Source organism: Bactrocera oleae, chromosome 4, assembly GCF_042242935.1.
Source record: "Bactrocera oleae isolate idBacOlea1 chromosome 4, idBacOlea1, whole genome shotgun sequence".
NCBI lineage: Eukaryota > Metazoa > Arthropoda > Insecta > Diptera > Tephritidae > Bactrocera > Bactrocera oleae.
In genome coordinates this window covers 21,889,317-21,913,274 of record NC_091538.1, presented here as the reverse complement: position 1 = coordinate 21,913,274, position 23,958 = coordinate 21,889,317, and the positions used below count along the sequence as shown (strand labels likewise).

The window sequence follows — 23,958 nt, the reverse complement described above, 5'->3', positions numbered from 1 at the left end:
CGCAGGGTTGCCAATCTCGATATTTTGTGGTTATTAAAAAATAAACTTGAATATATTTGAAATATTCTTAAAATAACTCAAAATCACAGTCGAATATACTTATTTATAAGTAGGCAAACTATTTTTAAAAGTTAGATTTTAGTTTTGAGCTTTTTTGAGCTAAAAAACTAAATGTGTAAAAAATCGTGTATGCAAATAGAACAATAGCAATATTGGTGAAATGAAAACAAAAGAGAACAACTGATTTCTGCGTTGCAACTACGGGCATAACTTTAAACAAATTGGGTTTGATACGGGCGGTAAGTAAGGAAGGGAGGAATGTCGGTGACTGTTTGCGCTGTGACTGTTTGAGCTAGTAAACACTGATCGACTCCTCAAATGAGCGGAGGCGCAAATTGGTGGCTATAAAAATGATGTGTGAGAAAAATCTGTGCTCAGTTGGTTTTGGCAGCCGGGCCTGTCAGTCTGTGGTAACGAGTAGTGGAGTGGTAAATTATACAACGAAAGCAAACGCGCAAACATTAAAACTCCGAGGTAGTAATATTCATTAAACATTGTGCAAATATTAAGATAAAAAAAAAAAAATGTCGTATTTTTCTGGTGCCGTTGTTAATTTTTCAATTCTGAATTAAGTTATTGATATACATACATATATTAAGCTATACGACAAAACTATAAAGAAAGGCTGATTCGAGAAAATCCAAAACTTAAAGCTACAAAAGTTATTTCGTGTTTAAATCAAAACACATACTTACGTCCGCCTGAGCACAAAGTTTATCACATACTTATTATGTATTAAAATTTAATTGTGTGTTTCAGTTTGAAGCGGTTTCAACCAGTTCTACAATAACTGTGTTTTTGTTTAATATTTCCTTTGGCTTTGCGTATGGTTTACCTAAGCCAACACCAATAATACCACCGGCAGAAAAAGAATAAAAAGTCAGTTGTGAGTTGAGGTGCTGAGGTTAACCGTGAAGCAACAAAACATATTCACAACAACACAGCGATAGAAGGTGAGTCGACAATGCGCGATTTATTATGAGAATATTATTAGCAATTTAAGTTTTATACCTTAATAAGCACCAATAGCAACAAATAGTTTCAGGTTCTTGGCTAATAATCCGCATTAATTAAACACTTACGCTATGAATTACACTGACTTAGTGCGTTGTTGCAACTTGTGTACTTGAATTGGCTAAGCGTACACATACATACATGAATATGTCAATAGTTATTCCGGCTTTTGCCAAGGCTAAACCATTTTAGTTTTCCCACAAAAGAGTTAGAATTTATGTATTGTATTTATGTGCTTAAAGTATATACCTATACATATGTATGTATTTAATATGAAGTATAAGTATTCATATGTAACATGTATATGCCTATTGGTATAAATATATGTAAAGGGTGTTTTGTTTTAGACATGGGGTTTTCAAGAAAAAACAAAACGCATATAATTTAATATTATGTTCACAAATTGAGCTTTATTATGAAGATAAGATTTGGCCATTCTATTTTAAAAATGAGTTCGACCAAGTGACTGCCGCGGCTAGCTCGCATAAATTCCAGTCCGGATTTTCGATAACTTTTAGCAGCAATTAAGAATATTCTCTTTCAAGGCGTCAATCGTCTCTCCGGTTTATCTGCGTAGACAAGCATTTTCACATAACCCCATAAAAAATAGTCCAGCGGTTTTAAATCGCGCGATCTTGGAGACCATGATTTTCCTTCAATAAATTGATAGTTTTGTTGGCTGTATCGCATGTAGCGCCGTCTTGTTGGAACCAAAGTTCGTCCACATAAATATTGTCCAACTCAGGTACGAAAAAGTCATTAATCATGGCTCTATATGTATGTTTTAAATATATGCCAACTTTTATATATTCAATAACAGCTCACGTGCTCATTTTACTATGTATATGACAGTAATGATAATTCACTATTCTATTTATATACCCTTAACAGGGTATATTAAATTTGTCACGAAGTTGGTAACACCCAGACGGAGGCGTTAGAGAATCTTTTGAATATACGTACATATGTATATATGTATGTGTACATAAATGATCAAGCATAACGAGCTGAGTCAATTTAGCTATGCCCGAATGTCTGTCCGTCTGTCGTATACACGCGAACTAGTCCCTTGGATCAGTCCACTACAGCTATAGCTAACATACAAACTGAACGATCAAAATCAATTTATTATATGGAATCTTATGTATATGTGAAGGGTATTACAGCTTCGATGCAACCGAAGTTAACGTTTTTTCTTGTTTTTTTAATAATAATTGTTAATAATGTTTGATTTTTTACTTTTTTTTACAGTTACAAAAAATCGAAATACTTTTTCCTTTTTTCATTCATAGTAAAACAATATGAAAACAATGTGATGTATACTGTGCATATGTATAATGTATGCATCTCCATATATTAGAGAGTAAGTGTAAGGCAAAACTGGCTATGACTGCTCAACAGTCCCGAAACCTAGTGGCTAGCTAAGTATGACGTATACGCAATTGGTGTACCCATAAGTGGTTGTTGTTACTTTGTTCATCTGTTCAAGAGTGGATATTTTTGTTGGCTAGCGGTTGCACGTAAGAAGTGGCTGCATAATACGTTGCTGAACGGGTATTCCCTGTGTCAGCGTAAGAAAACTAGGGCCCAACGCCGCATATGACTCGCGCTCGTATTTACTACAATAACGAAGCGGCAATGGCAGAAGCGATATGTGTTGAAACAAAATTTCTTCAGTTGATGATATTTTTATATTTCACTATGCTAACGCACAAACATACATATGTGCAGTTAATTTGTGCGCGAAGCAATTGCTGTTTTCCCTCTAGTATCGTACTTTTTATACTCTCGCAACCTGTTGCTACAGAGTATAATAGTTTTGTTCACCTAACGGTTGTTTGTATCACCTAAAACTAATCGAGTTAGATATAGGGTTATATATATATAAATGATCAGGATGAAGACACGAGTTGAAATCCGGGTGACTGTCTGTCCGTCCGTCCGTCCGTCCGTCTGTCCGTCCGTCCGTCCGTGCAAGCTCTAACTTGAGTAAAAATTGAGATATCTTTATGAAACTTGGTAGACATGTTTCTTGGTACCGTGAGACGGTTTGTATTGCAGAAGGGAATCGGACCACTGCCACGCCCACAAAACGCCATTGATCAAAAACAAATAACTTGCCATATCTAAGCTCCGCAATAAGATACAAGACTGTTATTTGGTACACAGGATTACATTAGGGAGGGGCATCTGCAGTTAAAACTTGCCTCTAATAGGTTTAATGTGCATATCTCCTAAACCGCTAAAGCTATAATAACAAAATTCACTAGAAGCAAATGTTTTTAGCACTTCTATTGACGGTGTGAAAATAGTTGAAATCGGGTGGCAACTCCGCCCGCTCCCCATATAACGGTACTGTTAAAAACTACTAAAAGCGCGATAAATCAAGCACTAAACACGTCAGAGACATTAAATTTTATCTCTGAGATGGTATAAATTGGCTTTATAGGAACCGCGTTCAAAATTAGTCAGTGGGCGTGGCACAGCCCACTTTTAGGTGAAAACCCATATCTTGAGATCTGCTCAAACCGATTTCAACCAAATTCGGTGCATAACGTTTTTTTCATGTTTCTATGTCATAGTGCGAAAATGGGCGAAATCGGACTACAACCACGCTTACTTCCCATGTAACACCATTTTCAATTCCATCTGATTCTTTCACTTTCCACTATGCAAATCAGGTAAGAATGATTATATCGGGGTAAAACTTTGCGTGAATAATGCAATTAAAGTATGCCACCTTGCGGCCAAAAATTGTCTAAATCGAACCAAAACTGTTCAAACCCCTAAGTACTAAATATATGGACCCCATTGCCTATAGTTGACCTTCTACCGAAAATATCAGTCAATCCACAAAGAAATCTCAAACGAGTATACCATTTGACTTTGCGAGAGTATAAAATGTTCGGTTACATCCGAAATTAGCCCGTCCTTACTTGTTTCAATTATATTTCAGGTTTTCAAGAAGCGGTCAAGGCGACCATTTGTAAAGGCGTGAGGGCGAGGAGCTTTTAAATTTAGCCTTTATACCTATATAATAATATGTAAAAGAAATATTAAATCCTTCAACCATATATATCCATTAACATTGCTTATGTTGCGCATAAGTACATATTACTAAATGGAAAGGCTTTGAATTTCCTATTCTGGTCAAGCGATCGCAATAAAAAATCTCTATTCTTGGCTTAGAGCACTAACGTTCCTCTCCAAGTTACATGACATTTCGGCATAACTTTAAAGTTATTGATCGCAGAGTAACTGTAATTATTATTCTTGAATAGAAATCTCCGTGGTTGAAAAACAACAGCTAGATAAGTGTTATGTCACATCTCCATCAAGTAGTGTTTCTTAAATTTCGTACGGTACGGTTTCTACCTAACCAAAAGTTACACTACATTTTTCGGCCCAAGCCTTTTTCTCCAGCCAATTATTAGCTGGTGGTTTGTAGCAGAAACAGTTCGAGTTTTAAAAGCAAATACTTACACATATACAAACACTTATTTATGCACTTGTGAACATTCTTTATAGTCTCTTATGGCAGTAGAGTGGATACTTTGAACATATCTCCCGTCTACACTCACACTCTATTTAACCAGCTGAATATCCAATTTTGTGCAACTTCAGACAAAAGTACTTTATAAATATAGAGAGCTACCATTATTTCTGTACTCTTTCGAGTAACTCGGTACAACAGGAGGCTATAAGGTGAATCACAGTCATGCATATCTTAGCGATTTAGTTCCAAATAATGGATAAAGAAGCAAATAAAAATACAAATAAGTTCCAAAAAGATATCAATTGGTCACAAAAGCCATTATGTTAATTGGATATTTTAAACCAAAATACAGAAAAATTGCAGAACGGTACCTAGTACCTCCTTGACATGTATCTACCGTGTACGCCACTGAAACTTTAAGTACACATTCACATGGTAAATAAGCATAGTAATTATGCATGTACTTGTTTATAAATGTTTTTATCTCGACAATAATTTTTGAAATGTGCAATCAGTCTAACAATGGTTAATGACATGGCTAATAAAACTATCTACTGAGATAAACTGTAGTATAAATGTTCCTCAATACTAATTCGACTTCAAATATTCGCATTTAAGTTGTTTTCGTAAAATTTAATTTAAAAAGTAGAAATCCCTCTTTACTTCACTTTTAAGAGGCCAAAAAAATGAGATTTCTCAACAGTTAGGTCTCAAAATAATAAATGGTTATATACAGATGTACTTGGTGTGCTATATTTGGATATACATCTTTGTATATCGTGGAATATTTCTTTTGAAACTTCATTGCAATTCGTGCAGTAATTCGTGAAAATATGAGGAATGGTTGCGTATCTAAGTATGAACGCAATAGAGACACAAGGTGGTCCCTCATTGCATTACGGAGGAGCATTTCTTAGATATTTTCAATATCATTTCTATTAAATATGCATAGTTAAGCTGCACTTTAACTCTTATAAACATGTTAAGGAGGTCTTTATTTCTTTAGATTGTAACTTTTTGTGTAGTAGAGTATCTATAATAATAAAAAAAAAAATCGTGCTAGAAACCATTATTAACAAAATAAAAATATTTTAATTGATGAAAATGTGCTAAATCAGTAGTGAAGACAAAAGCTGGAATTAAAATGATTAGAAAAAGATATAACAAAAATAGGAAACTCTTGCAAAGTGTTGCTACAGAGTAAAATACTTTTAGTTTTGTTGTTGTTTGTATTGTTATGGAAAACTTATAAAGTGCCATAACTAAACCCCCCAACTAGTTACACGTTTTTTATTTGGTACTACGAATCTCATTAGAGTTAAAAATTCTGAAAAAGTAGGCGTGGCCCGGATAGGAATAAAACTTTGTACAAATAGAGGCTTTAAGATATGCCATCTCAGGTCGAAATATAGTAGAATAGGACCACAAGGCCCCAGATTTTGAAAATGTGAATTTCAGTGCCTCTGGTTTATTTTGTACCGAAAATATCGGTTAGTGTCTGAGATTATTAAAATTCGGGAAGTCGATTCTCTTTTCTGATAATACTCTATTTTTGTATCAAAAATGAATGAAATCGGTTTATTACTTCCTTTAGCTGTCATAATAGAGATTTTCAAACGTCCGGTAAAGTTTATACAGTATATACCGCCCAATATCTGAGATATCTTAAAGAAATTAATTAAGTATGAATCGATTATGAATCGAATTGGTCTTGACCTTAGGCTTAACCTCATATCCCTATTATAATGTCTTCCGATTATTTAGTTCACTTTTTCCTCATAAACCCAATATATTAAACTTAGTCTCTTTGAATGAGTTAATATCACATATATCTTTGAGTTTATTGATTTTATTAATTAATTTTAATTATTAATAAAAAATATATTTTATTTATATATAATTTTATTAATTAATAAAAAATATATTTTGAACACCAAAGCAAAATTAAGTAATGACACAAAGCGAGTCTACGACTTATACTGTATATATAAATTAAGAAAATACAAATTATATTGTAATTTATTCAAGGTTTCGTCAAATTATGAATGTTGAAGTCTTACGTATAACCTAAAACTAATCAAGTTAAATTTAGAGTTGTACATACATATGATGACAAGACGAAGTGAAATCCAGGTGACTGTCTGTCTGTCCGTCCATTCGTGCAAGCTGTAACTTAAGTAAAAACTTAGATAACTTGACGAAACTTGGTACACATGTTCATTGGCACTATAAGAAGCCCCCTAAATAGCTTAATGTATATATCTCCCAAAGCATTCAAGCTATATCACCATCACAGAACAAACTCTTTTGACACCTCTTACGACAGTGTGAAAACTAAAAGTGCAATAGGGGTCTTTACAGCAATCGGTGTCCAAATTAGACGATGGGCGTGACACCGCCCACCTTTAGGTGAAATCACATACTATCTCTAGACCTACTGAATAAATTTCAACCAAATTCGGTAAGTGACATCACCCTGACATCCCTATATTACAGTGTGGAAATGGACGAATGGAAATCAGTCGAAAAGCACGCCTACTTTTCATATAAAACAATTTTAAATTCTATCTGATTCTTTTACTTTCCAGTATACAAATCGAGAACTAATCGATGTATACTGATGAAACTTTACATGAATTAAAGGTGTGCCATCTTATGACCCAAAATTGTTCAAATCAGAATAAAAATATTCAAGCCTTCAGATCGGATGAAAACTTGGCCTAGCCCGCATACAACTAATACAATGATTTTCAAACATCCGTTCGACTTCTTTCCTTGTATATTGGGGACGGTGCGTAAGATACCTTAATGAAACTCAGGGAGCATTTTATGCTGTTACTAATATATTTCAAAGTAATGCCAAAAATAGATAATATCGGCTCAATACTACTTCTATCTGCCAATAATCAATATCAATAATTTAACTAAATAAAATACCAAATTTAATTTGATTGTAGTCCATTCACGATTTCGTCGAATAATGAATGTTGAATTCCTTTTAATTCAGCAGTTTTTAATATAAAGTTTTGCCAACACTTGAAGGTATTTGCCCGGCTTTGAGCCTTGCAAGTTGCAAGAGTATAAAATGTTCGGTTACACCCGAAATTAGTCCTTCCTTACTTATTATACATGATTACAACGATTTTTTATGTAGTGGGTCATACTCGTACACGTGTTCTGTATCTCATTTAGAAGCAATATTAGCCGGTAATCGTTCTTTGACACGAATTAATTGAATTCAAAAACCGGATGTTTCCAACGCAAATAAATACTTTATATTCACAGTTTTATCTTAGTATGCTTGTAGATATGCTTAAGGAACCAAAAATGCCCATTCATCTGAGATATTATAATTTTTAAGATAGGCGAGTTTTTATTTCTGCTTAATCGTTTAGTCTTAGTTGAACCGAAAATTGACTAGATTTAGCATCACACTTCAAAAATTATTGCATATTTACGTAGTTCCAGCAAATATATGGAAAATGTATTATCTACATACACATATAATATATATTTATGTTCGAGTTACAATACAAAAAGTATGCAAGGAATGTTAAAAATTAATCGAAATTGAATCAACTCACAATCAAGATGTTAGTGCAGGGTTGTGAACGGTAATACACCAGACGTTAAAGACAATTTTAACTCCACTTACCTTTTTGGCAGGTTGGTTTGTTATCGATAATACTGAACTGCAAAATTTCAACTGAAATGTAGTTGAGTTGCAAACTATGATAGGGCCAATAATCTGTATTACTCTTAACATTACCTACGTTCATTTAAATCGGCTATTGTTAAAAAAAATTGGACCAAAACAAATGCTATGAAAATTATTAATATAATTTATTAATTATTAAGTAATAGAAAATCAATTTATCATATGCTCATGATCTCTCTTAATATACTTTATCAGCACACAGTTCTAATATTCTTGTCCCTCGCAGTCTTTTTATACCGAAATTCGAAAACTCAATTGCAATTAAAATAACGTAACATAATGTGCAAGTTAATGCGCTCTCAATGCAATATTTGTAAAAATCATATTGAATAATATAAGTGGCATTCATTGTTTAACATTTAATGAGAAAATTATTAGTATGTTGAAGAAATTTTTTGCTTCTCGACAAAAGCGATGAATCATAAACTGGATGAAAGAAAATTCCCCTTAAAAGGTAATAAACCTGTATTATTTATGACCTGACCTCATGTGAGCAGAAAAACATCTTAACATAAAAAAATTGTATACCACAGATTGATAATATTGTCGAGTACAATAGATGTGGGATTTTAGATTTGGAGTTTATAAATAGTTATTAACATTTATAATATTACATTCAGACTGGTTAAATTTATGCCAATGTACATAAGCTGTTTGTGTCAAAGGTTGGAATAAAAATTTGATAATTATATATAAATTATTTAAACAACAATAAATATCTACAAATACAATGTTTTGAAAAAATAACGTTTTTCCTTTCCGCCATCAATTTCGGAAAACTGAGTTTTTTTCATTTGTAAATTAACTCTTGTTTAATTGTAATCAATGACGCGTACAATTTAGTCAGTTTTTTCGATCTGCTTAATGTGTCAAGTCGTGTGATAAAATTACCATTATTGAGAAACTGGAAACTTTGTTGACAAGCCAGGAAGAGAGAGGAATCACGTGACATTTAAAAGTAAGCAATTCTTCTCCTTTTTGTAAAGAAACCATTTCTCAGTCTAAGAGAAGCTAAAAATTAGTTTAAAAAGGAATAAGAAATACAGTAATCAATGAATGGTCAAATTGTATTAAATGGGTTTACTGATGTCAGCTGAAAATTTTCACGGCAAAAATAACCATGATTGGATACTGCACGAAGACAGTGATCCAAAACATAGGAGCAGACTCTGTACTCAATGGAAACAAGAAAAACATATTGTTACTTTAGATTGACCATCGCAGTCACCAGACGCCAGGCGCTTCCTTTGGAATATGCGGTAAATTTAGTTGGAAGTTGCCATCGAAGACGTTAGGCTATAACAGACAACGCAGGAGATTGGAGCAAGTATTGAATAAACGTCAGCAATAACAGAACAATGTAGTATACAATTTTTCCCAATAAACGATACCGACACAGCAAAATGAAAACGTTTTCTTTTGAATGCACTGCACATAAAGACCCTTAGAAATCGTTTGGAACTCATATGTAGTACCTTTACTAGTTTGAACAAAAAAATAATAATTTATTTTTTGGAAATTTAAAAGAATTCATACATTTATTTTTTATTTTAAGAATATTTTGTTGACATACACGATGGATATGCCTCATGAAAATCCAGCCTTTATTGGAGATGACGGAAAATCTGTAAACGGACGATCGAGAGCCTTGCGAAATTCGGACGAAGAGGCGGTAAGTACTGAGGATTTTTGGTTGTAAAATAAAACTCAAATCATTTTTGTTATTGTCCAAATAGAAGCTGTCTGAAAAAGATTCTAAGGAGAATGAACGCGCCACGTGGGGCAAAGGTGTAGAGTTTCTTTTCTCGTGTATTGCCATGTCTGTGGGCCTGGGCAATGTATGGCGCTTTCCTTTTACGGCGCTGGATAACGGCGGTGGAGCTTTCTTGATACCTTATCTTATAGTATTATTTTTAATCGGTAAGCCGATTTATTATTTAGAAATGGCGATAGGACAGTTCTCGAGTAGTGGATCAGTAAAAGTATTCAACTTGTGTCCAGCCATGAAGGGTAAGGAAAAATAAAATACACCTGTTAGTAGCAATTATATTCATATGTTTCTGTATCTTACGAATTTTAGCTGAAGTACATGCCTGCGTACATAGTTTACTATACTCATTTATCTTACGAAATATTAAGAAACCAGTTAACATAAATAATTATAGTTGTTATAACTTTAATTCAAAATGCAGCATACAGAATTGCTGGAAAATGTTGTATAACAGTTAATTGATTGTATGTAGCACATTTTCTCGGAGAAGTTCATTGTTTTTACGAAACATTTATCATCCTGAAAATAGAAAGTCAGGACAACTTCATATGCTTTATCTAATAACACAGCACCGTACATACTTCGCAAATAAATAAATTTCAATGCAAGAACTTGATTTTGATCGGTCAGTTTGTATGGCAGCTGTATGCTATAGTAGTCCGGTTCGATTTATTCTAACTAAATACACGTAATTGTTTTTACATTGATCATTACCCTAGGTTAGGTAAATAGGCTGCTATTCGTGAGACCACGAATAATCCCACTTGGACTGCTAGAAACGCTTGTCCTAAGTACGAATCAGAAAGACCGTCGATTATCTACAAAGCACCTAGAGCCAGCCACAAATTTATTGAGCTAGCTAGCATCAACCAATTCACCGTGTTCGTAGAAAGTAGGGTAACCAAGGTGATTCAATCTTTTCTCATCTTCCTCCCTGCAACTTTGTTAAGTTGTGTCCTCGTTGAACACAGCTAATTAGGGAGTGTAGATTTACCGACCAGCCCTACACCAGACATATACACCTTAGAACAGTATTGGCCTGACTATGGTGAGAGTCCCCACCGCTTCCCAGTAGCTCCATCACAACAATAGAAGGCAATGAATGCCTTACTATCCCTCTCCTCACCATTGGGTTTCCATGATAGCTTTCTATCTACGAGTATCTATCAGCTAGCTACCACATAAAGGTACCCTTGTATTAGCTCGCAAACGGTACCTAGAAATTTCGCTTTAACCATGATAGAAACATAATCTGCATAGGCTATCCCCGACCCGCCTCGTCCATTAAGTTCTTTCAATAGGTCATTAATTACTAAAATTCAGAATAAAAATCCTTGATCCTTCATAGTGCATGCGCACTGCTCCAATCCGCCACGACAGTTCTGTCGCAGAGAAGATAATATATGAGATGCGTGAGGTTCGATTCGACCTCACACCTCTCCGGCAAATATCCGGCACTTTCGGACCTGTAATGTGGCCCGTGATTTCCCTTGACGAGCTTCATGAAGACTACATACATATATAGCCGCCGCTACCCGCCTCCACTCCATCCTATTTTCATCCCCGTCCTTATTAATTTTTCCTGCTTTATTTTCCATGCATGATCCGTAAGTCCCCACTAAGAGCCGCTATCCACTTCTCTGAAAGGTAATCCCCTTTCATGGTCCCAAAGTTGTGTCAGTAATGAGGCATTTACTACACCAACCTAATGATAACGGGATGTGAACGTACTCTGAGCTCTGCCAGTTTTTACGGGACGGAGGCAGCATTGACATTAAGTCACCAGCCATTTCTGTTTAGTGTCACCTCTACATACTAAGGTGGCAGAATACCTCGGCTATTAGCCCAGGTTTCAACCAAATCTAAATGCGTCATCCTATTCATAATCCGAGTCGATCAGGGGTCAATGGTCCATAGGAGTTCTACAAGGCCGTGAAGGACGCAGGTCATTTGGCGTTACCCAGGATGTTATGTAGGATGCGGAGGCGAATCGCGCAAAATGTTTAGCCATATTTAAACCACATAAAAACAGAATTAGGTGTATACCGTGTTCAGGAAATAAATATATTACAGCAGCACTACCTAGCGGCCTCTGTGATATTTCAAGTGGAGGTTTTAATTACACAGCAAATTTTTTAAACTTTCGTCACCTTTACCGCCCTTTGTTCTACCAAGTCTTCCTCACTTAGCCTCAAAAGATATGTAAACGAATCACTCAGTGTCTTAAGTGACAATTTATGACGCTAAAAGAAATGCCATAGTTAATATGGAACGCGTTGAAATCCCCCTACAAGTATAATATCTACCAGTTATGGTAGTTGAGTTTAAAGCTACTTCTGCATAGCATTGACCACAGAAGAACTCTATAGATACATATGTAAGTATGTACATAAATCTAAAGCCAGCCGAGTTGGGTAGTAAAAAAGCTGGTTGTTACTGGGTCATAATTGGAATAAACTGAAAGTATTAATATGAAATGAATAGATATAAGTATCATATCGTATCACGATGAAACTATAAAAGAATTCCTGTAACTTTCCACCAATTCTAATTAAGTTTGGAATATGGTGCTGTGTTCGTATAATATAAACAGTAAACACCATTATATTAACATAGGGAATGATATTTTTGTACTTACTTGTATACCAGAAGTTCATTGTTTAGAAGTCGAAACAACTATCTTCATTTATGGAATCAATTTACAACTATGTATGAGTATACTAATGTCGAGGCATGGACTTCTTTCATTTATACTATCTTAATGCATTCGTTCATAATGTTTTTCATAAATTCTATACATATGTAATTTTATGTTATGTATTGTAAGTATTTTGTCTTACCATGTCATTCTCTTATTTGTGAATGCTACAATTCAAAGGTATTGGTATTGGTCAAGTATTGTCCATTTCGTTTGTGACCACCTACTACGTGGCGATTATGGGCATGATTGTGCGCTATTTGTTTGATTCATTCAAATCCCCGTTACCGTGGACAGTATGCGACGATGCATGGAATGAAACCTGCGTCGCATCTGGCACAATACCTGCATCAGAACCCATAATCGAAATTTCAACAGGAGTGCCATCTGTAGTAAACAACAACGCATTACATAATGTCAGTACGATCGCAAACGCGAGTGTTATGCATCATCATAACAAAACCATTTCATCTGCAGAGTTGTATTTTATGTAAGTTTAAAATCATATACATACATATGCTTTTGAAATATTTACAGTAGTTTTGTATTTTAACTATTAACCTCCCATATGCCAATAACATAATGTCTAAATTGCATGTACCACAAGCTATAACACATTTGTGCTTTCAAAAATATATCTAGCATCCATTCGACTTGCTTATTTCCTTGGTATTCAGTTTTAATCAAGCCCTATTTGAAATATCTGATGCTGATTTTACAGTTATTGCGTGAGACGTTCATAAATCAACTCGATTTAATTAATCAATAAAAATTGCTTCGACACGTCAAATTGAAATATTTTCACAAACAATTTGTATGACTACCCTGTCGGGAAAAGTTTCGGCCATAGTATAAGCCTACTATTTATTCAATGGTTTCGGCACTTAACCGAATAGCGAATTTAATATGTGTGCTTTTACACACAGACTCTTTTGTAATCCAAACCGAGGGGACGACGAGAAAAGACGAAGGGACCGTGCCACTCGTGTTCGGGTGGCACGCTTTGTGTTCTTGTTCGTAACAGCTCGCTGCTACCCTTTTCACTTTCAAATTCTTTGAATGGTTGCAAGAGCGCTCGGTTTCAAATGAAATGAATCTATACCATTCGTTCAGAAATTTAATATGCATAGAATAATAGAAATATTTTGGAAAATTGTAAATAAGGAGAAATACCACATAACCGCAAAGAGTTTAGTTCAAATAAAATTATGGGATTTTAATACTTGAAGATAAGGAAATTCCTGTTTTAAATTTGCCTTGAAAATATTAGTAGCGGGTATTCAATACATTCTAGTGGATTAGGGAATTCCCGACTTAAGTATTTCTTTGAAACTATTAAGCGTTTAGGTATTCTGCATATTGTTCTACCATATTCATGGTAATTCATTGCTAGCAAAATGTGAGACCATCATGCCAACATACAAATGAAATATGCAACACGCACTAAGTGTTGCGCAGTCGAACCGCACAAATATTTTCGAAAATTTAAGAAAAGGAATGACTGAAAACTCGATTCGAGTTGCTGGACTCTTTTTGCTCGTGTGAATGCCCAGAGCGACACCAAAAGAGAATTTGCCAAAAATGAGGGTCAAAAGAGTTCCAATGTAAAAGCACACTATCGCAGTGTACAAGAAAGATACAATTGTCCTCCTTTCTACTCTTTTATATAGTTCCGAACGTGTATATATAATATGTACGAACCATTAAAAAGACCGTCGATTAAGAAAAACTAAATTGTAAATCATTAAATTGATATATATCGCGCGGACCAACAACATTTTAATACATAAAAATATAATAGTTTTGTTCATCTAACGGTTGTTTGTATCACCTAAAACTAATCGAGTTAGATATAGGGTTATGTATATATAAATGATCAGGATGAAGAGACGAGTTGAAATCCGGGTGACTGTCTGACCGTCCGTCCGTCTGTGCAAGCTGTAACTTGAGTAAAAATTGAGATATATTTTTGAAACTTGGTACACATATTTCTTGGTACCGTAAGACGGTTGGTATTGCAGCTAAGCATAATCGGACCACTGCCACGCCCACAAAACGCCATTCATCAAAAACAAATAAATTGCCATAACTAAGCTCCACAACAAGATACAAGACTCTTATTTGGTATACAGAGTCACATTATGGAGAGGCATCTGCAGTTAAAATTTTTTTTTAAGTGGGTGTGGAGTTTAATTTGCATATCTTCTATACCACTGAAGCTATAATAACAAAATTCACTAGGTACAAATCTCTACCGACGTTGTGAAAATAGTTGAAATCGGGTGGCAACTCCGCCCTCTCCCCATATAACGGTACTGTTAAAAACTACTAAATGCGCGATAAATCAAGCACTAAACAAGCCAGAGACATTAAATTTTATCTCTGGGATGGTATAAGATGATTTTTTTTTATAGGAACCACGTTCAAAATTAGATAGTCTGATTACAACCACGCCTATTTCCCATATAACACCATTTTAAAATCCGTCTTTCACTTTCCACTAAGCAAATCAAGCAACAATTATTGTATCGGGGTAAAACTTTGCGTGAATAATGCGTTTGAAGTATGCCACCTTGTGACCAAAAATTGTCTAAATCGAACTAAAACTGTTCAAGCCCCTAGGTAGTGAATATGTGGACCCCAGTGCGTATAGTTAACTTTTTACCGAAAATATCGGTCAATGTGTAAGATATATTATTGAAATTCATATAATAAAATAAATAAATGAAACTCTCGATAATAGTATGTATTTGTGTAAAAAATTGGTTCAATACTCCTTTAATATAAAATTTTGCCAACACCTGAAGTAATTTCCCGAGCTTTGATTCTTGCAACGTGCGCGAGTATAAAATGTTCGGTTACACCCGAACTTAGGACTTCCTTACTTGTTAAACTTTTTTTTTTAATTTTGAGAACTTCTTATTATGTTTTCAGTCTGATAAATATCTATATTTATGCCATAAATACAGTTTTGTTGGATTATTGGAATAAAGAACCAAACATTATTCCTATATGAACATATGAGTATATTGGTAAAAATCGTTAGGCTTATCGCTTCTAAAACTCCAAAAATATGTATGTATATTGTTTTTTAGATATATATGTATTGCGCGGGATACTTTATAAAACAACTCAACAACTTTAGTGATATTTGTAGTTTTTATATATCATAGAAGTAATTTGTAATAAAATGTTAAGTAATCTAGCTTTTGAACTTTAAGAGACTCACGTTTTCTATATTTTGGTGGGCCAGTTTGAAACGTAAGTACAATCAATTAAGCTTTAAGCGAAGAAAAACGCCATTTCGACGTAATAAAAGTTCTCGTAGTAATTAAAAATGACAATTTTATTGTATCCGTTTGCAAATCAACTCAATTTGTATTAATATCACAAAATATTAATTTTGCTCGTACTTGAGTTCGTAAAAATATTCATATAATGAAACAGTTGCAAGTTCCTGAATAAAGCTTTATAAGAGCGAAGCTGAACTGCTGAACTCATTAACCAAAGTCGTGCCAGTACCACGTGAGTACTCTCGAAAATAATAATAAAAAAACGAAAATTAATGAAATCTTAATCAAATTTGAATTCATAAACAAGAAAGTACTTCTCGTTCACTCACTCGTCTCATTTCAACGAAGTTGGGTATTATTTTCTAAAGCCGCATCGTTTTTTTTTTTTTACTGAAAAATATTGATTACACGACGTAATTAGATTCTATTCTGAACCCATGTTATGAAATATGTGTAAATCTGACTTCTTTCACTAGCGCGATTTTAATAAAAAAAATTTAGCTCCATACCTGTTTCTTGAACAGCAGCGTGTATACATCCAAGTACTTGTATATGAAATATATTGTCGCGCATGTGCGTTTTAAACAAAAATCACCTCCCACAAATTTCAACTATCAGCCATCTCTTGTTGCTTTATAATATTCAACAATAAAAGCGCCTGTTGTTAAAAAAAGTTAATCGCTTGCGACTAAAATATCGTCAACAAAGTTATATCATTTAACAAGTAAGGAAGCGCTATGCTAGGGTGTATGCGAACATTTTATACTCTTACAACTTGCAAAGATGAAAGCCGGAGAAATACCTTCAAGTGTTAGGAAAACTTTATATTACAAACTGTTGCGAAACAATTCATCATTCATTATTCGACGAAATCTTAAATGGATTAAACCACATTTTATTTTATTAAGGTATATTATAAATCCCAACCCACTTAGTTTTATTACTATATTTTACTTTGCGTCAGCTAAGATTGTATTAAAATCACCTTCAGTTGAAAAATGTCAACCAGAGAATCGCAATTAATTATATTAGGGATATAAGATTTGGAGCAATTTCATTTATATTCCTACACAATTTTTAAGAAAACTTGTTCACTAAATTGTATTAAAGCATCACAGATTTTGCCAGATGGAAATGACCGAAATTATTATACAGGCTATATTGGAGACAGAGAAAGGGATGGGCTAATTGAGTTAATTTTGAAATTGCTGAGGTATACTTGATATCATATTTTCAAGCAATTTTATAAATATATGACTCACACATTGAACAAAAGGTTCGGTATAAGGTTTGTTAGAATAACGAAAATTAATATATGTAGTATTTGGGAGTTGGGGTAATTCGTAGACTAAATTCACATATTTTCGGCATTAAACTATAGTATATCTAATATTATACGTTGAAATATAGTATATCCAATATTAATCAGTTAACTTTGCTAAGATATCTTACATATTAACTGATATATATGACAAAAGGCCAACCGGAAATTTGAAACTCTTATGCTAGGTATATGAGAGATAGGAGTATTGACCCGATTTAATCTATTTTTGGCAATACAGCATACTATTAACAGAATAAAATGCTCCCTGAGTTTCATTAAAGTACCTCACCTTTGAAAATTCTGTGATTAGTTATATGAGGGCTAAGGAAGTATCAATTAGATTTTTAGGCACAAAAATGCACCATGATAAGAAAATTACATCCACCTAATTTTATTATGAAATCTCTCATATTGGCCGATATATGCGGTTTGCAGTAAACCGGAAATTCAAAAATATTTATATGTATATGGGGGCTAAGAAAAGTATTGAACCGATTCAGCCCATTTTCGACATTTAGACATAAGATTATCAGAAAACGATTCTCTCTGAATTTCAATTATATATTTCACACATTGATCAATATTTTCAGTAAAAAAAACTATAGGCGATGGGCTCCACATATTCGGTACCTGGTGCTTGAACAGTTCCAATTCGTTTGGACAATTTTTGGTCATAAGGTGGCACACTGCAAAAGCACTATTCGTGCAAAGATTCATCCCGTTATATTCTTCGCTTCTTGATTTGTATACTGGAAAGTGAAAGAATCATATGGAATTTAAAAATGTGGTATATGGGAAATAAGCGTGGTCGTAGTCCGATTCCGCCCATTTTCGCATTGTAAAATAGGATCGTCAGGAGAATGGTATGTACCGAATTTGGTTGCTAGTAGTTTGTATCATCCTGTGCGTAAAATTAAATGTCTTTGGCGCATTTGATCATTGATTTATCGCCGTTTAGGTGGTTTCTTATAAAACCGTTATCTGGGGGGTGGGCGAGGTTATAATCTGATTTTATCCATTTTCACACTGTCGGTAGGGATTCCTATAATATATGCTCTGAGTGAATTTTATTGTTGTAGCTTCGGAGATATACATATATTTAAACCTATTATTAAAATGTTTGTATGCCACTTGTGCCATTTGCTAGTAAATTATAGATGTATACATTAATTTAGTGCTTAGTTATGGCATTTCGATAAATCTACGAATTCGTCCTCACTTTGCCAAAGAACACGTGTGTAAAGTTTCATTAAGATATCTTAATTTTTACTCAAGTTATCGCTTGCACGAACGGACAGACAGACAGTCACTTGGAATTCAACTCGTCTGGTCATCCTGATCATTTATATATATATAATACAATAGAACTCCATATCTATCTCGATTAGTTTCAAGTGATACAAAGAACCGTTAGGTAAACAGAACTATTATACTCTGTAGCATGTTGCAAGAGTATAATAAACTTAAAAAATACATACATCGCATGCGACTAAAATATCACGAAGAAAACTACTTGTATATCATTCACTAAACTTATAGTGTACATGGTAGCAATTTTAATTACTTAGGAATGTATATACCATACTTACCTTCTACTACAAAATATATATATAGTAATAATAATAACAACAAACATTTTATTTGCTGATAAGAAATTTAGTTTTCTTCTAAAATTTTTCCCTTCCATGAGATTTGCATCTGAAACCCGTTATATGTTCAATTCCGCCTTTCTAAGTTCTAACCTTGTTTTTTAAACTTGTAATTTAGTTTTTTTTTGCACATACCCCTAAAACACATACATTTATAGTTTTATCTACAAGAATGTACATGTTTTGTTCTTGTACATAATACTATTTGCTACTACATTCCATTTGCATCTTAACTTAACTTTCAAGGTATTGGCTTAGGGCAGGCTTTCATGGTATACCTATTGGCTACATATTACGAGTCCATATGTGCACTAATCGCATACTATCTGGTGCAATCATTCCGTGACCCGCTGCCCTGGTCCTACTGTCGACCGGAGTGGGGATCGAATTGTATTGATTCTGCGCCACGTAGTTGGCTCGATGGAGCCAAATTCATAGACACAGTTCGAACTGCCAATTGGAGTTTGGTTTACATTAATCTAACAAGGGACAATAATAAGCGCATAATCTCGAGTTCGGAATTATACTTTGTGTAAGTTACACCTAAGAGTTTATGGAAAATTTTTTTAAAGGGTTATGGCTTAAAATAATACCATGAGTTAATGTTTTGTCTGATCTAATCGCACTTGAATAACTGCAGCAAGGATGTACTGCGCGAGAAGGATAACATTGACGATGGCATTGGTTTGCCGAACTGGGAACTGGTGTTAGGACTTCTTGTATCGTGGACAACAATATTTTTAGTTATACGCAGAGGTGTGAAAAGTTCAGGCAAAGCTTCTTATTTTCTGGCTTTATTTCCCTATGTAATTATGGCTGTGTTATTGGTGCGCGCAGTTACTTTACCAGGTTCCGCGGACGGCATAATCTACTTTATAAAGCCCGATTGGAGCAAAATTCTGGATCCTAAGGTGTGTACATACTTCAATCCACTGACCAATAATAATCTAATAATATTTTTTGTAGGTTTGGTATGCCGCGGTCACTCAGTGCTTTTACTCACTATCCGTCTGCTTTGGTAACATAATCATGTACGCTTCGTACAACAAGTTTGATCATAACATCCACCGCGACGCAATGATTGTCACTACGTTGGATACGTTCACATCGCTCATTTCAGGTTTTACCATATTTGGCATTTTGGGAAATTTGGCCTATGAAATTGGTACGGATGACATCGGTACAGTGGTCAAAGGTGGCACCGGACTTGCCTTTATTTCGTACCCGGATGCGATTGCCAAGTTCAAAACTTTGCCGCAAATATTCTCAGTACTGTTTTTCCTGATGCTCTTCATTCTGGGCATCGGTTCAAACATAGCAATGACATCGTGTACCGTCACGGCAATACGCGACAGCTTTCCCCACGTTAAGCAATGGCACTGTGCATTAGCTATATCCGTAATTAGTTTCTTTATTGGGTTAGCCTACGTGACACCGGTAAAAAAAAATGTCAATTATAATAAAATTCCTTATGTTTAGTTTGTCGTATATACTTCTAGGGCGGCCAATTTATTTTGACTTTGGTGGACTTCTATGGCGCTTCTATGATCGCACTGATTTTGGGCATATTGGAGTTGTATGTTTTGGGTTGGGTTTATGGCGTGGATCGGCTATGCAAGGACATCGAGTTCATGATTGGCCATAGAGTAGGCAACTATTGGCGTTGGTGTTGGGCTTTCATCACACCCAGCATAATGACACTGATTCTGATTTACTTTTATGCGACATATGAATCGTTAACCTACAACAATGTTCAGTATCCTAACTGGGCGTATGGTAAGTGCATTCAATAAACTGTCGTACATAAGAACTAAAGTTTGATACTTTGATTAATTTTGTCTATAATTTCAGCGTTGGGTTGGACAATTACTGCTTTGGGAGTTCTTCAAGTTCCAATATGGGCTATAGTGGCTATTATACGCCAACCAGGTGAAAGTTTAACTGAAAAAGTTTATGGTGCCTTCAGACCCGTTGGTAACTGGGGACCATCAGATCCATTACTTCGCGAACAATACAACAAAGATCGGGCGCACGATTCGAGCAACACAAGTTGCTGGAGTAAAATCAAGAAGAATTTAACCGGTTAACCATTTTATTCATGTGATTTTTAAAACAGCGGGTGCTGTTACAGCTTGCCAAATTTTTGTATTATAGATTTTAAAATATACTACCTATTGTTTATTAAATTTATTAATATTACAAGCGCAAAATATTATTTTGAAATTATGGAGATATGTATGTACAGATGTAGCCTACGATTTCCATATTAGCGTAAGATGATTTATTTTTGTATATATTTGCCAGCTTCAGCGTCAAATATGAGCACTAGTTCACCATTTTTAGGCGAAACTTTTCCAGCTGGTAAACTCTCCTTATCAACGAACACACGCTATGTTTAAGAAACAAGAGGGAGACAGTTTATTGGAATTGTTATTGTTATTTTTGGCAGTACTCACTTTAACCATTTCTGCTTTGCTTGCACCGCACATAGCAAATATACAAGACTTGGCATTATTGATAAGCGGCAAGGTCATTGTGACCCGCTGTGGCGGCGGTTTTGGTGAATCAGCAATGGATGCTATCAAAAGCGTTTTCTCATCGAGTAGCGCGTGATCGGGAAACAAAGAGCAGGTATGACCATCAGGCCCCATCCCCAGAAGTAACAAATCAAACTCAGGAATTGAACCAACGCTTGCACCGAACTCTACTCTTATTTTTTGCTCATAATCAGCGGCACATTCCGCTAGTGGCAAATTCACGTTAATTGGTTCAAATTGATGTAACTGTAGGTCTGTTTGTGGTACCAGTTTTATTTTATAAGTGCCGTAAGTTGATTCTGGATCTGTTTCGTTAACATATCGCTCGTCACAGAAGAAAAATTTCCATTTACTCAAGTCAGTTTGAATACGTGGAATTGCTTTGCTTAGAAAGTTTAACACGGAACCACCTTAATAATTAATATTTCACTGTTATTTTGTTTAAGGCTTCGCATAGGTCGGTAATAATAAATGTTTATACATAATTAGAAAGATGAGGTGACTCAAGCAAACAAACATTGCTACTTAGCAACCACTAAGAAAAAAGTACAAACGTACCTGAGAGTCCTACGCGAAAGACGCTGCTTTCAACAATTGCTCGTTTCGCGCATCTCGAAATTTCGGTTGCAAGGCGCTCGATCACCTCTGATTCATTGTCCACAACTATTTTCGACATTTCTTTAATATATACTTATAATATGCAAGAGTTTTAATAATTTACTTCGGAACACGCACTCACTGGTGTAGCTATCTTTAAAGAGATAATTTGACAATCAGCTGTAACAAATAAGCTTTGACCACTTGTTGCTTGTCATTGGCGATAGGCCATTCAAGTGAGCACATATGCATCCATACAAATTCATATAAATAATATAATAAGCGTGTGAGCAAGAAAGCTCTTTTATTATGAGCTTTCCGAAAAAGCAACTGCAAAAGCTTCCTCCCTACAAGAACAGTGACAGTCATCTGACTGGTCATATGACAGTCACAGCTGAAAAAATTTTGTCAGCGCGCAGAACAAAGTTTCTATCATTATCTTAAGAGCCCTGTGCAAAACCTGATGTAAACAAACGCATGTGTGTGAGTTTGCGTCTCTCTTTAACCCATGGGTATTCGGAATTTATTCACTATATATGTATCTATATTGCTCACTCTCATGTTTTTTTCTGAGTCATTGCTGACTATAAAGCCATCATAGCTGAAAATTGTCAGTGATGACTGAAACGCTATCATAGCTGCAATTTGTCAGTCACGACTGTAAATATATCACAAGTGAAAAGTTCTTTTGCGCAGTAGATAGTATAATTTGTATTTCTTTAATAATTTTAAACTTTTAATCAAAATTATTTATATTTTTCACGATTTCAGGGTTAAAAGGGGTATGGTTGAATAGAGGAGATTCTCAAGTGAATAACACCAAAGAAAAATTAACTATAAATCGAGAAAATGTAAGATAAAATTTGTGAAATTAAAATGCAAATATCTCGAAAACTATAAGTTTCCGGCGGCTATAATAATATATATTCTTTATCAAACCATACGCCTTTTAACCCTGAAATCGTGGGATGGTATACTAAAGTTTCCCCTAAAAAGGATTGCAACAAAAAATATAATTAAATAATAAAATATGTGTTATGGGTGTTATGAGGCTCCCGTGCCCATTGGATGATTTGCAGCCAGTAGGTAAATTCGGCTATAGTCTAATGGAGCCTTCCCAACACCGGGCCCCTTTGGGAAGAAACGGTGGCCTTACCGCGTCATGGCGCTCTGGCGCGGCGGAATTTTTGTTCCCCTTTACAAAAACTGACCTGACGGCTCGCCATGACGAGCCAAGGGTCGTACGAACACGATGAACAGCCAATAAACAACACACACAACAATAACCAATGGAACTAGGCAACAACAACAGCGAACGAACTTGGACAAGGATAGCAACGAAATCAACGGTGCAGGTAAGGGCGTATCGGGGGCTAAACGCAAGTTCAGCTTCCTGGACGCCCTTTCGCCAGAGAAGCGTGCGTTGTTCGAGGAGCATGCCAGGGACGACGATGATGGCATGCCCTCGTGCAACGGCGCTCAGCAGGCTATTTCTATTGCGGCCAGTGCTGAAAAAGCGAAACCCACGCATACTCTCTCGAGCAAGATCAACTGCTCGGAGACAGAGGAAGAGGGGAGGCAGACTACCCCCGCTACCACCAACTGGATGATCTCAGGCGAAAAGGCACGAGCGGTGCCAGCCTGAAGTGGTACCTGAGGCACCTCCAGGAGGGAAGAAGTCCGGAGAAAGCCGAAAAACTAGCGCAAAACAGGGTGAGAGGCGACAGTGCCTCCCCTGCTTCAGAAAAGCGAAAGCGTGGTAATACCGCGGCCATTAGGAAGCGACATGGCGGTAATCGAG

General features: G+C 35.3%; 2 protein-coding genes across 5 annotated transcripts; one reads left to right on the top strand and one right to left on the bottom strand.

Annotated features, from left to right (window-relative positions):
* The first annotated feature begins 438 nt into the window (after positions 1 to 438).
* Positions 439 to 21,233, top strand: LOC106619385 (sodium-dependent nutrient amino acid transporter 1). Of its 4 annotated transcripts, none has more exons than XM_014237449.3 (9): positions 439 to 534; positions 820 to 1,013; positions 9,844 to 9,960; positions 10,025 to 10,298; positions 19,270 to 19,555; positions 19,664 to 19,934; positions 19,990 to 20,460; positions 20,523 to 20,799; positions 20,875 to 21,233. In XM_014237449.3, the coding sequence occupies exons 3-9, from the start codon at positions 9,865 to 9,867 to the stop codon at positions 21,108 to 21,110; spliced, it is 1,911 nt and encodes a 636-aa protein (XP_014092924.1). In that variant the 5' UTR covers positions 439 to 534; positions 820 to 1,013; positions 9,844 to 9,864; the 3' UTR covers positions 21,111 to 21,233. The 4 variants fall into 4 exon arrangements, with proteins under 4 accessions (XP_014092924.1, XP_014092923.1, XP_036225052.1 ...); XM_014237448.3 differs by lacking the exon at positions 19,270 to 19,555 and adding an exon at positions 12,938 to 13,247; XM_036369159.2 differs by lacking the exons at positions 820 to 1,013; positions 19,270 to 19,555 and adding an exon at positions 12,938 to 13,247 and having other exon boundaries at positions 443 to 534.
* On the bottom strand, positions 19,664 to 22,404 carry Pgls (6-phosphogluconolactonase). Its single transcript, XM_014237452.3, has 3 exons — positions 22,119 to 22,404; positions 21,480 to 21,970; positions 19,664 to 21,412 (listed from the first exon to the last, which is right to left on the bottom strand). The coding sequence occupies exons 1-3, from the start codon at positions 22,234 to 22,236 to the stop codon at positions 21,305 to 21,307; spliced, it is 717 nt and encodes a 238-aa protein (XP_014092927.1). The 5' UTR covers positions 22,237 to 22,404; the 3' UTR covers positions 19,664 to 21,304.
* Between the last annotated feature and the right edge of the window lie 1,554 nt (positions 22,405 to 23,958).

Excerpts from the sequence above, each read along its gene's own strand:
- LOC106619385 (XM_014237448.3), top strand. The coding sequence starts at position 9,865 with ATGGATATGCCTCATGAAAATCCAGCCTTTATTGGAGATGACGGAAAA. Across the intron at positions 10,299-12,937 it reads CTTGTGTCCAGCCATGAAGG|GTATTGGTATTGGTCAAGTA; the intron begins GTAAGGAAAAAT and ends TACAATTCAAAG. Across the intron at positions 19,935-19,989 it reads GCAAAATTCTGGATCCTAAG|GTTTGGTATGCCGCGGTCAC; the intron begins GTGTGTACATAC and ends TATTTTTTGTAG.
- Pgls (XM_014237452.3), bottom strand. The coding sequence starts at position 22,236 with ATGTCGAAAATAGTTGTGGACAATGAATCAGAGGTGATCGAGCGCCTT. Across the intron at positions 21,971-22,118 it reads CTTTCGCGTAGGACTCTCAG|GTGGTTCCGTGTTAAACTTT; the intron begins GTACGTTTGTAC and ends TTAATTATTAAG. Across the intron at positions 21,413-21,479 it reads GCAAAGCAGAAATGGTTAAA|CGTGTGTTCGTTGATAAGGA; the intron begins GTGAGTACTGCC and ends TCTTAAACATAG.